At 44.9% G+C, this 18,978-nt stretch overlaps 1 protein-coding gene across 1 annotated transcript in view; it reads right to left on the reverse strand.

The window, feature by feature from the left end:
• Positions 1-18,284, reverse strand: part of stum (stum, mechanosensory transduction mediator homolog) — a 46,992-nt gene extending 28,708 nt beyond the window's left edge. The window contains exon 1 of the mRNA XM_063222550.1: positions 17,978-18,284. Within this exon, the coding sequence (XP_063078620.1) occupies positions 17,978-18,146 (169 nt within the window). The 5' untranslated portion in view covers positions 18,147-18,284. The remainder of the gene's footprint in view (positions 1-17,977) is intronic.
• Between the last annotated feature and the right edge of the window lie 694 nt (positions 18,285-18,978).

Raw genomic sequence — 18,978 nt, forward strand, 5'->3', positions numbered from 1 at the left:
ATGTAAACGTTGCCAGCCAATGTAGCTTAGAGGTACAAGGTTCGTCACCAGAGAACAGCTGGAAGAAGAGGAGAAAGGTAAAACTCAATTTAACTCCAGAGGAGGTGGGAAGGAGCATATTTTTTTATCAAGAAAATTCCATACACTCAGGAGCGGAGCTACAGGGAGGGCGAGCAGGGCATTTGCCCCTGAGCCCAGGGCCCTCCCATATTCATGCTGGGGGCCCTATTGTGACCCTTGGCCTTGGCAGGCCGTATGAGGGGCCCTACAAGTGTCTTGCCCTGGGGCCCTGTGTGAAATTGTTCCATGTCTGCATGCACTACCTCAAAGACTGAAGTGACTAGTCTGTGACGAATTCTCTTGAACTTGTGTAAAATGAATAAGGTGCCATACACAATAAATCTCTGTTGCCAGTGTGGACATGCTTAGACGTGCATACAAAACTCTGGGTAGTTTTTCCTCACTCCACATCTGCACCTGTAATACACTTAAAAAAGTGTCCTCTTCTGCATAGCCCATATGGTGCATACGAAAAGAGGAAAACAAATATGATGCAAAACTAAATAAAATGAATTAAAGTAATTAAATGTACAGTTTTCTTAGACACATTTTCCCTTTTCAAAAGGAAAACAGAATTGAAAACTCTGATGTACACCAACATGGAGAGCAAAGCTAAAAAACACCAACATCAAAACCTGCACTTTCTACTCATTGTGATGTAGTTACCCGCAAACTCTGCAAAAACTTGCTTTTGTTGTACAAACAGCTTCGTCTTCGTTAGGAGAAGAAAGTGAAAAACGGGGAATGTGCATGAAAAAGAGAGGGAGATCAGGAAGGACTGAGATGTGACCCACGCCAGACCAGTCTCGAACCTTGGTTGTAACCGCAGAGATACACCAGCGGCGATCTGAGAGAGTCGAGCGACGGAAGTAATTGACTTTGTATTGAGTCGAGAGACAAAAGCGATTCTGGAGACTAGAGCGATTTGCGCGACGAGCGCGACAATTTGAAGTTGAAATCTTTTCAACTTTCTATGACGCGGTTAGGCGACAAGCCGCGACAGCCAATGACTGTATAGAGGTCAGTGACCACAGCCAATGGGAATGCTTGAATGCTTTGCCTTCTGCCTGTACGGACATACTCTAGTCTCCTCAATCTCTCGTATCGCTTGCTGCTACACTCTGTCGCTTGAATCGCGTCGCCGCAGGTGTATCTCTGCGGTTAGCGCAGTCAACTGTACATACATACCAGGGCTAGCCTGGGAACTCCCATACTGCCTTTAGTTCTACACCACCGTTCCGGTCTGAAAGACAATCGCACTTGTGATTAGGTCTGGTGTTAACCAGGCAGTACCAGGGCTGGGGGGCAACCGCTATTCCGACATACCGCTATTCCGATATCTGACATGCTGTATGGTTAGGGTAAGGGCAAGGGGTAACTGCATGCACTCTCCCTAAACTGATCAAAGCTGAGCAACGTAGCACAAACCATGCACAGACATGGCATATCTCGGTGGGAAATGTGCCTGTTTTCCGACAATAGACATCAATGTCAGAATATCGGTACGACGGACTAGCGTCATGTACTGTAACCCCAAGGCTTGAAGTTAACTGTTTTGCTCACAAGTCACTGTGGTATTAGTAGTTTTCCCAAGGTTTTCCACACACACACACACACACACACACACACACACACACACACACACACACACACACACACACACACACACACACACACACACACACACACACACACACACACACACACACACACACACACACACACACACACACACCCACACACACACACACACACACACACACACACACACACACACACACACACACACACACACACACACACACACACACACACACACACACACACACACACACACACCGTGCACCACAGAGCATAGATGGTGCAGAGTGTGGTGTTATTTGACAACATTGCCCTGCAAAGCCTCACATCTCCTATGTCAGGGCCCCTAGACTCATGCCATTAATCACACAAAGCCCCACCGCCCAACTCTGTCTCCAGGGGTGGACCTAGCCATTTTGGGGCCCTAGGCGAGATATAAACATGCGGACCTCAAAATATATAGAGCTACAATTCTGTGTTTTGTCTCATATATATCTTTGATTACTTTATAAAACTGACAAGATAAGATCCAGCCTATTTTTTTGTGTGTTAACCACGACTGTTGTGACAGTTGGGGCCCCTATGGAGGACATATTTGGTCGGGCCCTAGGCAATTGCCTGGGTTTGCCTTATGGAGAGTCTGCCTCTGTCTCTTTCGCTTCCTTACTCCACTGCTCTGCCAAACATGAGGGTTTACAAACACGACTTATCTCCCTCTGTCTTGTAATAACAGTGTGTGTGTGTGTGTGCGTGTGTGCGTGTGCGTGTGCGTCTGTGTGTGTGTGTGTGTGTGTGTGTGTGTGTGTGTATGTGAGCATGTTGGGTGTAACACAAGTGTGTGTGTGAGTGTGCTTGTGTGCGTATATTTGTGTGTAGAGTAGAGGTGGATGAGGCACTGCATACATGTAATATATCAATTCATATTATTATTACGAATGCTATTATTGTATTGTTATTATTATTATTATCATTATCATTATTGTTTTATTGTTTGTGCATGCCTACCTGTGTGCTTGTGAGTATGCATGCATGCATGCTTTCGTGCACACATTCTTGCATGAGTGTGTGTGTGTGTGTGTGTGTGTGTGTGTGTGTGTGTGTGTGTGTGTGTGTGTGTGTGTGTGCGTGCGCGCGTGCGTGTATCCCAGACGGCATGTTGAACGATGAAAGTGCACTTGTTGCAATGAAGATTTTACAGGCACTTAACAGCAGTCGAGGTCATCTTATAAAGCCATCAAGCAACGACGCCTTTTCTCAAGTCTTCTAAAATAAGAACCACCTGTGTCTGATCTGATCTCTGCAGATGAAAGAGAGGAGGAAAGGGAGAGAAAGAGAGAGACAGAACAAACCAGGTAATAGAGAGAGAGTGAGTGAGAGAGAGAGCGAGAGAGAGAGAGAGACCAATACAGACAGTCAAACAGAGAGAGAGAGAGAAAGCGAGAGAGAGAGAGAAAGAAAGAGAGAGAGAGAGAGAGAGAGAGAGAGAGAGAGAGAGCGAGCAAGAGACCAAGGCAGACACACAGAGAGAGAAAGAGGCCTACAAGCAGAGACAGACAGACAGAGCGACAGACAGACAGGCAGGCCAGCCGACAAGGGGGGACAAAGGGGTATGTTGTCACGGGCCCAGGGAGATAGGGGGGCCCAAAGTCGTGTCCCCATTACATTGTACTGTAAGTATTAGGTGCTGGGCCCTTTCAAATGACTTTGTCCTGGGCCCGGCGAAAGCTGACAGTGGCCCTGCAGACACATGTGGAATGGAAGAGAGGTGCGAGCAACACGTTTGCACTAGTCAGCCACTGACTAACTGTTGTCCTCCTGCCTGTCCTTCCCATTGTGCTTGGCCCCGCCAGGAAATTGAAAATACGGTGGTTGATGAAGTGACCTCGATTTGAGGACACCATCACACACATCAGGGGGCTGTGCCTCATGTCAAGGACGCTCAATCTTAGCCCCAGTAAGTGAGTGAGTCACGGCCAAACGACAAGCGTCGCTAGCAGCTGCACGACCATTTTTTACGGTTGTTAAAGAGGTGACACATCCCCTTCTTCCATAACTCACTTTTCTGTGCTCGATGTTCATTAGTTAACCCCTTAGCGCAGAGCCTCTGTTATAGCCATATTGTTACCAACATAATAACCAACTCTTCATTGGTTTCTTAAGAGTCTCTGCATTGTCATATCAATGTTGTTATTATGATGTAGTTTAGTGAATATTCCCGTCAGCAATCACGTCACCTGTTTCAGGACTGTAGTGTCAAGTGCTCAATGTCAAATACACTGTCAAATATTGCAGCCAGTTAAATGTAAAAAAGCAAGTTGCCCTGTTGCCTTAAAGGGACACTGTGCAGGAAATGGTCAAAAAAGGTACTGCAACTATGCTGCTCATTGAAACTGGGCTGCCTATTGCCAAATTTCATCTTTACATGAAAGTTTACTAAGTAATTAAATATTTTCTACTATGGTCCAAGTAGACTCATTTTTGCAGCTAAAAATGGCTATTTTTGGAAATTCAAAATGGCGGACCATGGAGAAGATCCCCCTTTTCATGTATGAAAAGTGCAAATTTTCCAGTCATAATGAATACTTAGAATTTGACGGTGGTGGTAAGTATTCATGAAAAAGGTAACATTAGTGAATGGGCAGCATGAATTCTGGAAATAAACAACTAAAAATCTCACACAGTGTCCCTTTAAGTTTGCAAGTTAACTCCACTTGAGTAAAGCCTTGAGAGAGCAGCGGAGCAACTTACATTTTTATGCTTAACTGGCTTGCAAAGTTTTACAGTGTAATGGCTGCTACCCATCATTAAATCCTTGACAGCACATTATAGACATTTTATTTTTTTGTCAATGCCGTAAATCTCAACGTAAAAGTAAAAGTTATGAAACAAATTGAAATCAGCCCCAAAGCATTGACTCTAACTTCTCATCTGGAAAGTCGACCATTTCGAATGCATTGGCTTTCATAAGTTAATCAGTCTGTGTCCCTTGTGGTGGGGAGCATATGTCTCGACAGGCGTTTATGGCCAAGTGTGAGAGTTCATTTTCATTGTATCATGAATAGTATACTGGTGTTTTCCCAATACCGTAGCCTTGCCACTAACAGTAGTCTGCCTCTTTTAACAACCTGCTCCATAACCATTCCTAATAAATACTAGAGATGTACAGGATCCAAGATCCGGTTCCGGATCCGGCAGGATAATAGGGTTTTTTCACAGACTGGTTCCAGGATCCAGGATCCGGTAGCTGAGGCTTTTCAGTCAAAATAGTTTGAGCCAACGTGATAAAAAGGGCCCACGTGTGTGAGTAGGCTATGTGTTTCAACCCTTTTGTAGGATCCGGTATCCGGTTCCGGATCCGGCAGGATCTTAAGCAGTGGATCCGGTATCCGGCAGGATCCTCAAAATCAGGATCCGGTGCATCTCTAATAAATACGTTTTTATCTTTATCCATGGGAAATATGGTTGGTTTTTGTATTAAAAGCCTTCAAGTCTTCAAAATGTACCCTGCCCTTGAAGCCTGGTCCAACCTATTTTTTGTGAATAGCAGTCCCAGCAGGGGACTTGAGGATTTGAGGAAATATGAGGGTTGACATTCCTTCCTACCTCTGGACAGTGGCAATGAAAAGGCATTCAATCTTATTCTCAATAAAATGTTACGTTGTCATACAGTAAAACAGACAGTAACAGCGAGAGGTCCTGAATACATTAATACGTAATCAGATCTTATGTCAGCATGTGATATCCAAAAGTAAATAGCTTTAAAGGGACACTGTGTGAGATTTTTAGTTGTTTATTTCCAGAATTAATGCTGCCCTTTCACTAATGTTACCTTTTTCATGAATTCTTACCACCACCATCAAATTCTAAGTATCGATTATGACTGGAAAAATTGCACTTTTCATACATTAAAAGGGGGATCTTCTCCATGGTCTGCCATTTTGAATTTCCAGAAATAGCCATTTTTAGCTGCGAAAATGACTGTACTTGGACCATACTAGAAAATGTCTGTTTATTACTTAGTAAACATTAATGTAAAGATCAAATTTGGCAATATGCAGTTGAGTTTCAATGAGCAGCATAGTTGCAGTTTTTTTTAACAATTCCTGCACAGTGTACCTTTAAGACACACAGCATTTCTCCTGGCTCCAAAAAAACAAAATAGCCAACAAATGGCTGTAGGGTAGGTTTCCCGCATTCATAGGACTGACAGTGACTTCCTGCATTCAAGTAAATAAATCACAATTTGACGATTTGATAAGGATGCAGAGAGAGAGAGAGAGAGAGAGAGAGAGAGAGAGAGAGAGAGAGAGAGAGAGAGAGAGAGAGAGAGAGAGAGTGTGTGAGAGAGAGAGAATTGTGGAGGTACTGGCTACCTTTGTATAATAAATCATTGTAGGCAGGTCGTTTCAGACATCTTGCTATGAGACGTTTGCATTATAGCCTACTTGACTGCAGGGAATGAAGAGATAGACCCACAGAGCATCTTAAAGAAATCATAGCCTCAGGCCAGCCTCATCACGTGCTCCTCAATAGACCTAATAGTAATATGGGATACAGAGATGATATCCTTAAGCAATAGAGGCTTTAAGGAGGGAGAGAGAGAGAGAGAGAGAGAGAGAGAGAGAGAGAGAGAGAGAGAGAGAGAGAGACAGAGAGAGAGAGAGAGAGAGAGAGAGAGAGAGAGAGAGAGAGAGAGAGAGAGAGAGAGATGGTAATGTGAGCAGAGACGTGTTAAGCCAAAGCGTGAAGGCTTTAAGCCTCAGCAGAGATGAGGTTATTGAACCTTCAGCCATGGAGAACAGTCACACCTCACTTAAAGACAAGCACCCTGTCATCGAAATACAACTGTGTGTTTGTGTGTGTGTGTGTGTGTGTGTGTGTGTGTGTGTGTGTGTGTGTGTGTGTGTGTGTGTGTGTGTGCGTGCATGCGTGCGTGTGTGTTTGTGTGTGCATGCGTGCGTGCGTGCGTGCGTGTGTGTGTGTGAGCACGCGCGCACGTGTGTGTGTGTGTGTGTGCATGAGAGAGAGAGAGAGAGGGAGAGATGTAGAGACGGAGAAAGAATGACACAGCCACTGTACTGTACTACCAATGACTAGGCACACTGTCAGAAACCAATGGCTGTCACACGAGGTATTAAGACCAGAATTAAGACATCGCTGTTGATCAGAGACAGAGAGAGAAGGGAGTGAGCAAGAGAAGAGTGTGAGAGAGAAGAGAACTGAAGAAAACCATTCCAGAGGCGCATCTTGCCACCAGGGAAGGCAGGCAGCCGCTTGGGGCCCCCAAGCCCCTAGATAGTGAATAACAGCCCATATTTTACTACAGTAGTGGTGATTTTGGTGCAAATGTTCATTCTTTTGCATTTTCGCTTGGGACCCCATCTGGACCTAGAATCGCCTCTTTCCATCACCCTGCCACAGTAGCCTGGAGTCCTGCACCGGGTCGGGTACCCGCGGGTACCGGCGGGCATGGGTGTAGATGCTGAAACGGGTGGGTTTTAAACATACTGAAATTTTATGGGTGAGTATGCGGGCGGGTAAGTTAAATACGGGTGGTAGGACGGGTAGCACGTGAATAAAAACAGTGGTCCCTCTCAGCAGGCTATTATTTGCTAACCATTGCTTGAAATAATAGCCTGGCACTTATTTCCCATAGAAGCCTCCTTGGTGCCATGTTGTTTTTTTCAGGGGTGCATTTGTAAAACAAAGTGCAGTATGGGACTACTTTCAATTTGTGTGATTTTTCACAGGCACGGGTGGGTAGTAGCGGGTAAAATGTTAACGGGTATGGGCGGGTACAGATTTAATTTTGAAATTATCACGGGTAAGCAGGCGGGTGGGTGCGGTACTTTGTGGATACGGGTGGGCACAGGTCTCAAAAAATGGACCCGTGCAGGACTCTACCGCAGCCTCTTTATGCAGATGGGCTCGCCGGCGGGCTTATACACTATTTTCTGAAAATACTGAACTGAACTACATTATAACAACATTGCTACGACATTACTGAGAGACTTAAGTGACAGATTAAGACATAGCCATTACAATTTTGGTGAAAGTAAGGTTATAACATAGGCTCTACCTTAAGGGTTTTTAAGAACATGCCACGGCGAACGACATGGCAGTTCTGGCAAAATGGAAGTAACGGCATTGTTGTTAAAGTTAAGTAAAAGTACTGATCTGAAAAGACTGTGGTAATATAGGCCCATGTAAAGTAACCAAACATGTCAAAAATCTACTTAAAACTACTTAGGGTGGACAATTTCAGGATTTCAATTTTAAAGGATCATTTTAAATTCCTTTTTTCTCAGTTCAGAGCTCCGCACAGTTACTGCCTTTTTGCTTCAGGCTGTTGGGCAGAATTAGTGGCAGCCTTTAATTAAGACCGGCGCACTGTAATATTTTCATAATCGAATTCCTCTCCGCTGTCCTCTCTGGCCTTGTTGACACTGCTTGGCGCTAGGTTCGCTAGCAGTGGGCGTACAGCCACTGTCATGGTGAGAACTCTCAAATAATTAGCTTTCCACAAAATCCACATAATGACACCCATTAAGAAATAACACTTGGCAAATAGAGTCAGCATGGGCATGCAGTATGGTCTGGTTACGACGGTTGCACCGTTTTCACCAAAGGGGACTTAAGAGTTTGGACTTATTATGCTAAGAACAATAATGAGGAATGAGGCATTGCAGGAACATTTCCATTGCTTCTGTTTCAATGTTGTCAGGTAGGAATAAATCCATCACGGTCGCTCTAAGACCATTCCACCACTGGGGAACAACAACAAAGAACAGTCTTGACTGGGAGTACAGCCAAGACTGTTCTTTGTTGTTGTTCCCCAGTGGTGGAACGGTCTTCCAGAGGAAGCAAGTAAAGACTCTATCGTGACTATCTACTACACTAATGCTTGAGCTGCCCTAGCCCCAGGCCAGACTCTTGACATGATGTGTATGTGTGTGTGTGTGTGTACTCTACTTAATGTAAAAAACAACTAACTAACCCTTCTTTGCATCTGCACTTGTTGCTCTGATTTTTCCCTGTGCACTTGTATCTGCTAGTGATGTTGGCTATGATTATGTCCTTGTTTGTAAGTCGCTTTGGTTATAAAGCGTCTGCCAAATGCAATGTAATGTAATATAGCCTAATAATTTAGTAACAATATATCGAAAAGACAAAACAGACATTATTCTCTTACTTCCATGTTGAATGCAGGGGAAAGTCCAAAAAACAAGATGCTATGCTGTTAGCCAGAAAACCTTACCGATTTCTCCACGGAGGAGAGGCGACATTGAGGCACACCAAGGTCGGAGGCTTGAGGAAAGGCTGTTAGGAACTGGAATGATTTGTGGCCTCAGACATGCAGAGAACAGGAAACGGAGGGTCAAGGACCATGCAGGCCAGTAGCACTGCGTATAAACAAAATCCACATAAGTGCATGGGGGCAAACTCTGAAATCCAAAAGCTGTCTGCAGCAAAATTATAACACATCCCCAAACAAATCCTTAAAATTTAGGAAGTCCAATGAGTGTCAAAAGAGTGAAGTGTGGGATTGTCATATCAAATTCTCTCCAACATCCAAAAATAGCACTTGGTTCTCTCCTTGTCATAGGTGTGCACAGATAGGGACGAGGTGGTGCTAAAGCACCTGCCCCTTTGCCCTACTGGACAAAAAAGCCCTTTTTTGAAAGTTCTTTTTTGAAAGTGATTTTTCACAAATGTGCTGTGGTCCATGTTTGCATGATAATTTACAAATGTAGATTCAAATCCTCACAATCAATAGCATGTGACTATACTATAATGCCCCAACTCTCCCTTCAGCACCTGCCCTCCAAGGTGTCTGTCTGTGCACGCCACTGCTCCTTGTCCTTAGCTAGCACAGAGGGGAGGACTGGCTGCCTGTAATTGGCAGCATGGCCGTAACTATTGAGGACACATAGGTCATGTCCTCTGTGTTTTTTGCCTCAGTAATGTGAAATAGGCTATCTATGATGAAAAGCGATATATGATCAACAATTCAGTCTGTATACGCCACCCCTATTTATCCTCAAGGCAGTGATGAATGAAAACAAACTTAAGAGTTTGAAGTGTTTGAAGCATTGTAAATCTACAGTATGCAGTACAGCACACACCATTTGGTGTGACCTCGGTATTTGAAAAATTCTGGTTACGGCCCTAACTGGCAGATGTATGTCAGCTGTGCCATCAACAGCACCCAGGGCAATGAGCTAACTACATAATGTGTGATTTGCTCGGCCACTTGTACAGAAAAAGGATACCAGTACTGTTTTGACAATGTTATGAGTTGCTCGAAAGACACGGTTCACATATTCATTTCAAAAGGAGGGTAATACTTGGGGAATACTGTGCAGCGTATCAACTTGCCCACAGTATTTTTCATATTTTAATATCCTTAACATTACACTGTATGTGTATTTGCAGAGTTTTGATCAGGATGTACAGAATACTATATTCAGTAGCCAAGTAGTTTTTGTAATTTGAACTATGGGTTATTTACATTGACTTTTATGGCATATTTTGTAGAGTATCACGTCAGGGTTAGGGTTACAATAGGCTTCGTGCTTGGTCTTTAATATATACAGGATTTGTTCACAAGTTACATTTCTACCAGATACACTAGATATGCCATACAAGGGGCTGTTATGCCCTGCCTGCTTTGTATGTTACTCCTATTGCTGTTAATAAATGGAGTTGTCAGTCAACCTTAGCCCAAGACGGAGACTGGTTGTGTGGGGGTGCATAATGCATAATAGAATAACACAGCATAAATTGAGCTGTCATCATGTACACTGGCAGGGGAAAATACCAGCGAAACAAAGCAACAAAAAGATACTTTAAAGGAATTGTAGGTTAGTGGGTGAATAACGAATGAACAATTGAACAAATGAACAAACAAATGAATGAAAGAATGAATGAATGAATGAATGAATGAATGAATGAATGACTAAAAGTATCCCCATCACCCTGGTACAGGAACAATTGGCTACTTCATCATGACATCTCCCCCTCTCCTGACAGAGTGAGCAATCAGTCGGTGGCATCAGTGATGCTCCAGCTTACAGTACAGTACCACCGGCAGGCAGTGGGGGCCTTCAGAAGCATGTGCTGCCATGGAAACTAGGGATGGAAGGGATAAGCATGGTACAATAGGTCTCTGGTACTGATGAGAGAGAGAGAGAGAGAGAGAGAGAGAGAGAGAGAGAGAGAGAGAGAGAGAGAGAGAGAGAGAGAGAGAGAGAGAGAGAGAGAGTGAGGTCGCTGGTACTGATGAGAGAGAGAGAGAGAGAGATAGAGAGAGAGACAGAGAGAGAGAGAGACAGAGAGAAAGCGAGAGGTTGGAGGATAAAGGCATGTGGTGAAAGTTGCAATGTGAGGTAGTGTGAAAGGGTCCAGGCCCTTTTGCTTTTACACACAAAATAAAGCAATAACCTTTGACCATCTAATAGGTCTGTTTGTATCCTAAATCATGACATGTTTTGGACACAGTTTTCTATTGAGTGGAGAGAAAAAAAGAAAACAGTGTTTTTTTTCACACTGCGCTATCTCCTCATCTGTTACAAGGAGTGTTGAGATGCTGCTGTAAACCAAAATATCATCACTGATTGCACATCATGGTTGCAGGCAGACAATCTGATTAGAAATGCAGATGAGTGTATTCAAGGGGTAATCCACTTGGTGCTCTTACAGCAAGCTCCTCACCACACAACTCAGCAAGCTCCTCACCACAACTCTTGACAGATTAAAAGCTGATTTCCATTTAAAAAAAAAAAAAAAAAAAAGTGCCTTAAAAATAGCAACCATTTCCATGGCTTTCATCGCTTGGCGTACTGTAAGCCTATATGAAACCCAGTAACTGTTCAAATGATTTAACTGTTAACGCTTAACGCGCCACTCTTTTACAACCCACCGTGGAGCTGGAAGGCCAGAGCTGCTGTGTCCATCAGGTCAGAGCAGACACACGCGCAGCTGCATGCTGCACCCAAATAGATTGTTTGTTGACATTCTTGCATATAGGATTTCTCTCTCTCACACACACTCTCTCACACACACTCTCTCTCTCTCTCTCTCTCTCTCTCTCTCTCTCTCTCTCTCTCTCTGTACCCCCATCTCCATGTATATCTCTCTCCCACCTTCCCAGCAATCCCTTCTCTCTTTCCCTCTTCCCTCTCTCTCCACTCCCCCCCCCTCTCTCTCTGACGGTGGGTGGTGTAAAAACTGTCCCAGCTGTCAATTTTCACATAGCTGCTATGTGATGGTCAATAAGGGCATGTCAGGCCATTCGGTGGCCGATAACAACGTGACAACAACTGTGAGAACATATCACCACTGGAAGGAGAGAGAGAGAGAGAGAGAGAGAGAGAGAGAGAGAGAGAGAGAGAGAGAACGAACGAAAGAGAGAGAAAGAGAGATAGAGAGATAGAGATAGGCAGAGACAGACAGAGAAGGTGCGTTCAGGCCGACAGAGAACCACGCCGGTGCTCGTGACGTTGCCACACCTCATCTTGAACTGGTTGGAATGTTCACGCCGCAAGCCTGAGTATTCGGGAACCAGAAAGTTGGTTTGCAATGAGAGAACCGAAAAATACTTGGGTTTTCGCTGTGAACTGTGCAGACAACATAGACGTCGCGGCTGCTACATGATCTCCAAAAAATTCGTGCTCCTGGACACGGATGTTAAGGACACAAAATCCGTGTCCAGGAGCACGGATTTTGCCAAAATTCCGTGCTCCTGGACACAGAATTATTTTCCGTGATGGACACACAGAAGTGCTCTTTCTATACTCCCACAGCTCTATGTTTCCACAGTCTTGTGTTTTCTCAGGATTTTTCTAATTTCAAATATTTTTTCTCAAACAAATAATTTCTTACTGACAGGTTAGGGTTAGGGATTGTTTTGGTCTGGGCATAGCTAGTTTTCTTTCATTCATTATATGAATTTGATAGCCTAGCAACCAACTGGAAAAGGTATTTCTCAAAAATATGTCTTTAATGACAGGTTAAGGTTAGGGAATGTCTTGGTCAGGGCACAACTTAAATTGCTATAGCATTATTTTGTTGATGATTGGCATTTGGCATGTATTTTCTAATGATAGAGTTAACACAGTGCTGTGGTAATAGCCTTTTAGAAAGCACTTCCGTGTGCCCATCACGTTAAACAATTCCGTGTCCAGGAGCACGGAAAACAATTCCGTGTCCAGAAGCACGGAATTTTGGCAAAATCCGTGCTCCTGGACACGGATTTCGTGTCCTTAACATCCGTGTCCAGGAGCACGGAATTTTTGGAGATCAGGAGCAGGTTCATCCGGGTAACACTTGGTTTGCCTGATTACCATGACTTTCAAATCTCTTCCAGACTTGGTATGACCAAGATCAACAACTAACATTCTTAAAAGGCATGCATGGTTGACCCACCTCCCTTGGTTTGCTACTAGTCGAGGACAGAACAGGCTGAGACAAAATTTAAACCACAATAGTCCACAATAGAACGTCTCTGCTTAAACAACGTCACGGCCTCTACCCAGAATGGTTGGAAATGCTCAAAGTTGATTAATTCCCTACAAAGTGGGTGGAGTTCCTGCAGTGGAGGGAACCCAAATGTACGTGTAAGTAAACAATTTTCCTGAGCGTGTGTAGCTGAGCCGAAGGTGTTGCGTCACTGCATGGTCGGAGCCTGGGGAACACATGTCTACATACAGAAAAGTTCAGAGCCCAGTATGAACCTGGTTCGAAGGGAAGCACTGTACTTTGGAACCTAGCTGGAGCAGGAACAGGCACCAGCACCACCAGCACCATTCTGATCGACCTAAAAACAGTAAGAGAGAGAGAGAGAGAGAGAGAGAGAGAGAGAGAGAGAGAGAGAGAGAGAGAGAGAGAGAGAGAGAGAGAGAGAGAGAGAGAGAATACAATCGTTCTGTACACACAAATGATGCTGGTATGGCATCTGCCCTGTTCACATGTTGCCTTCATGGCCATCCAACACACTCATTGTCACATGCACATTTAAACACAGCCTACACCCTCTTACACACATACAGTACACACATCACCACACACGCATGCACGCACGCACGCACGCACAAACACACACACGCACACACACACACACAAACATGCGCACATACACACGCACACAAACAACACATACGTTCAACCAGCCGATACCCTGTTACACACATTCAGTTCACACACACACACAGGCACACACACAAACCAGCACACACACGCACGCACGCACGCACACACACACACACACACACACACACACACACACACACACACACACACACACACACACACACACACACACACACTCGCACACACACACACTCAGACACTTTCTCTGTCCTCATTCCAGAGTGCATCTGGGGTGGAGACGAGACATGCCATACCAACAGCTGTCCAGCATAGGCAGCATAGACGGCATACAGCAGAGTACAGTAGATAGACAGCCCTCTATATGGGGGATACGGGGGATCAGGGCTTGACATTAACTTTTTCGCTTGCCGGCCACTGTGGCTAGTGGTTTTCCGAGTCACTAGCCATCCAGCTATTCTATTAGCCACAAATTAGATTTTCTTTAAAATCATGATGCTGTACATCTAACCTCAGAAGATGAGGTGCTTAGTTAACTCAAGAAGATGAGTGCATGGGCTTCAACATGGAAATAAAATAAACAAATAGAAACTGAGTAACTGAGCTTTTTTCTTGAATTTAAAGGCAAACAATTGATACACAAGGGGCACAAAGTGCAGAATATACGCTATTCTATGTCATACCATAGAATACGCTACCTGCCAAATTGGCTAGTGAGACTGAAACTGTTACCAGCCATAGCCAAGTTTTACCAGCATTTGGCCGGTGGGCAGGTGCTAGTGTCGAGCCCTGCAGGGGATAGAGGCCAACTAGCGGAGTGTAAACCTCCCTCCCGAAGCCTCAATACAGTGCGGTAGCGTTGGGATATCAGACCGGCCCATTAGCTCAGCGCGCTCGTACTGTGAGGTTTAGGTTTAGTGGGGAGAGTTTAACGGAGGCCAACTAGCAGAGTGTAGCGTGAAACGTTAGTAAACCTTCCTCCTGAAGCCTCAATACAGTGCGGTAGCGTTGGGCTATCAGACCGGCCCATTAGCTCAGCGCTCGTACTGTGAGGGCCTCCACACATCGGTTCTGACCGCACTGTGGAGAGCACTTTCATCAGCGCCAGTGTGCAAGGTTCTATTGACATCAATGGAATCGAACTTTTGCGGAGCAGTGCTCAGCACTTTGCCGGAGCCGGTGTGCGGAGGCCCTGACTCCCATTGCCGAACTGAGGAATTGGCAGGTTCACGTCCCCGAGGGGGGACGAACTGTGCAGGAACACTTCGGTCACAGTGGTGCTGGACCCGGATGGGAGTGAGGTTTAGGTTTAGTGGGAAGAGTTTAACGGAGGCCAACTAGCAGAGTGTAGCGTGAGACGTTATTAAACCTTCCTCCCGAAGCCTCAATACAGTGCGGTAGCGTTGGGCTATCGGACCGGCCCATTAGCTCAGCGTGCTCGTACTGTGACTCCCATTGCCGAACAGGGGACGAACTGTGCAGGAACACTTCAGCCATAGTGTTGTCGTGACCCGGATGGGAGTGAGTTAGTGGGGAGAGTGTAATGGAGGCCAACTAGCCGAGTTTGCTGTGGAATGTTAGTAAACCTCCCTCCCGAAGCTTCAATACGGTGCGGTAGATAAAACGGTAGATAAAGCTGAGCTAAAGGGCGCTCGTACTGCGACTCCAATTGCTGAACCGATGTAGTTGACAAAGTGGCAGGTTCGCCGCCCCGAGGCCGAGGGGGACGAACTGTGAAGGAACACTTCGGTCACACATGCCATCCTCCTTAGCCTAGCCTGGAGCCAAACCCCCACAGCCCCCAAGGAGAGAGAGGGGTGGGGGTTGGGGTCGGAGTGCATGTGTGTGTGTATGTGTGTGTGTGTGTGTGTGTGTGTGTGTGTGTAGGGGGGAAGGGAAGCAGAGGTCACTTGTCGCTGGATCGATACACGCGTGCCGACAGGGTGGATATTACAACCAGGCGCACGCCAGAGTGTCTGTCTACCTTTTCACATACATCTCTCTCTCTCTAGTGCAGAAATGTGCACAAATGCACGCACACACGCATGTAAGCATGCACACACGCACGCACGCACGCACACACACACACACACACACACACACACACACTCTCCATCTCTCTCGCTCTCTCTCGCTCTCTCGCTCTCTCTCGCTCTCTCTCTCTCTCTCTCTCTCTTTCTCTCTCTCTCTCTCTCTCTCTCTCTCTCTCTCTCTCTCTCTCTCTCTCTCTCTCTCTCTCTTGTCCTCGCTCTATAGTATCATCCAAACAGAACAAATACTACAACGGCAGCAAAAGTCAATACCACTTACTTCAAGCATATCACCCTTTCAAAAGTAGCCGTAGGCATCGGCTGAGGACCGGCTTGAGTCGCTTGAGTGGCTACGCTGTTGCGCTGTCTCATTGATTTGCTAACCTTGAAATCCCTCGCTGGTTTGACACAGTTTATTTTGTAGTGTTATATTCAGTACTTACAGAGTAGCTTTAACGTCTTCCAGAGTGTATTTGGTACCAGAGTACTCTCTAAGGGTTGAATTAGCAAAGCATTTTTTGCTGTGTAGTTATGTCATTTCATTACATTACATTACATTACATTGCATTTGGCAGACGCTTTATAACCAAAGCGACTTTCAAAAGAGGACATAATCAAGCCAACATTACAAGCAAATACAAAGTGCACAGGAGATATACAGAACAACAAGTGCAGCTGTAAAGAGGGGTTAGTTTTTTTAATCTATTTTTGTATAAAGAGTAAATAACGAGTACACACACACACAAACACACACATTTCAGCACAACTGACTGACACCAATGCTGCGAATGGTTCAGAGTCCTTATTGAAACGTCACCATGAAACCTTCCACAAAGTCTGTCCCCGCGTTGCCTATTCACAGTACGGTAGCAAGTGAGGTGAGAGAGGTTTCAACAGGCGAGTGGAGATACACCGTTTTGCAAAGAAACTCTTCAATTGGTGATGTGATGTGATTTGAAATTGGTGTGGGAATGGTGATGGTATGCACTTGATGGGACAGGGGCAGTGTGTTAGGACATCCAATGTTTCGGAGCCTGTATCATACATTTAACTTTTGTCTGGTTATTTTTGGTTGGTGTTGTGCTCTTATATGTTTTTGTCGTGCTGAAGCCTCCCTGTCAGGTGTGGAGTGTACTTAGCCTATGACACTAGACATGCACATTCTGTGACATTTTCACATTCCAACACCCTGTGTGCATAACTGGACACATGAGACAAGTAAGGTAGCACAGTAAATGGAAAAGCCTCCTTTAATGAACTCAGTGGTCCGCAATATAATTGAGTTGCTTGTTGATACCTGGATTTGGTTCCTAATTAGCCTATATCCATTTGTTTGCATGATCACTCTAATGTGCACTATCAACAGTATCCTGAAAAGGGCAGTGGCCAAGGGAAAGCAGTCCTCAGAAATGTCCATGTCACTTGCGTCTACATATGGCAAACAGAACTGTATACAGCTTTTTTTGTTAAGAAACAATAATAATAGCTTGTTAATAACAATCACAACACATGCTGCAACTGTAGGCTATACCTATGATTTGAATGTGTTGCTATGACAAGCTGTTAAGGTTTTTTTTGCCAAGGGATTGAAAACAGAAGGGGTAGTGAGTGACTGTGGAATGCATGGACTCTGTTTGTTATGTTGGCTAGCCTATAGGAAAACAACGTTTACAATGGAAATTGAAAATTAGACGCTTTCCAGAGTTTCAGAGTAGGCTATTTCCCACAAGAAATCTGAATGGTGCGTGCAATTATTGAAGATGTACTACTCCCTGTCACTCCACCTTCGCGTTGCTGCTTCGATATGATCCAGATGCAACTGGTCTTTTGAAACACACACGTCTGTCTCCATTAAGAGTCCGAAAAGTAAACTTTGTGTCCCGTTTTACTTGGCTTTGGTTCGGTCTAAGTCAACAAAGGCTTAATACCACGATTGCAACTGTTTTACGCTGAACTGTCAAAGATTTAACCACACCCCATTCATCCTACCTGAGAAGCGCTCAACGCGTGAGAATTCCACTCCCCCCGGCTAACGGTACGCTCCACAGAAGGAATGGGAACCACCTCAGCTCTACAATGCTATTTCACAACTTGAGAAATATGGAAACTATAGATTGCATTCCAATATGCAGTGACACTACCTAAAAAGTATTAAATAGAAGGCGAGAATTAAAACGACACGAGAAAACTGTACTTACCCAAGCCAGGCACAAACGTGTTGAGAAACAAGCATATAACAGCAACGGGAAAAGGCATATACGGAATGGCCGCGCGTAAAGGTCCTTTCTTTTCTCTGACTTGGACAACAACTCCACTGGTTGAGGAAGAAACTCCTTTTTCGTTCATTTCGGTGTCTTTCTGGTCCATCTTGCCAAGAAAAAATCTGGGGAAATTGTTTTCCCCGGATGCAAAGGGATTTTACGAGCTCTGCGCGCCAGTTCCGTCGACAGTCTTTCCAAGGATGTTCAACTGAACCAAGTCTGTTTGTGCGTGTGTTTGCCACTACCACCGTCTCCTCCTCAAATTCGCGAGCACAAGTGGACGGCATGAATGCTTGTGCGACATATTTAAAGCGACAGTGTGCAAAGCGCACCAGATTGTGCGCACATATCCTTAAATCCAAAGCGCACCATGCACATCATGTATACACAGTGCGACTCAGCAGAATAGTCATCCACTCATATCTGCTTGCCATAATCTTACAAACATTTTTATTTATTTATCTTAAAGTCATTGATTTTTACGAGTAGGCTCACTATGATAGCGCACATAAGACAGCGGTAGGCTGGGTAACTTCAGCAGAGTCAGTTCAGTTTGACATTTAAAACTACCTCCTTCAGTGAGTTTAAGAACAGTAGGGCTAGGGGTGCAAAGCTAATAAGTCAATTAGGCCCAGGGGGCTGGAGGGACTTGGAATTAGCTCTGTGGATTAAATGCCCTGGTGTGATTATAACATACATGCATGTTGTGTGATTATACATACATGCATGTTCAAAGCAGACCTGTGGTGTATTGCACACTGGTAAATTGTTTAAGCAGACAACTGGAAGGAAACAAAGGCGGAGGGGCAAGATAACACGAACTGGGTGAACTGAGAGAGAGAGAGAGAGAGAGAGAGAGAGAGAGAGAGAGAGAGAGAGAGAGAGAGAGAGAGAGAGAGAGAGAGAGAGAGAGAGAGAGAGAAAGTGAAAGGGAGAGA

Source organism: Engraulis encrasicolus, chromosome 18 (genome assembly GCF_034702125.1).
Source record: "Engraulis encrasicolus isolate BLACKSEA-1 chromosome 18, IST_EnEncr_1.0, whole genome shotgun sequence".
Classification (NCBI taxonomy): domain Eukaryota; kingdom Metazoa; phylum Chordata; class Actinopteri; order Clupeiformes; family Engraulidae; genus Engraulis; species Engraulis encrasicolus.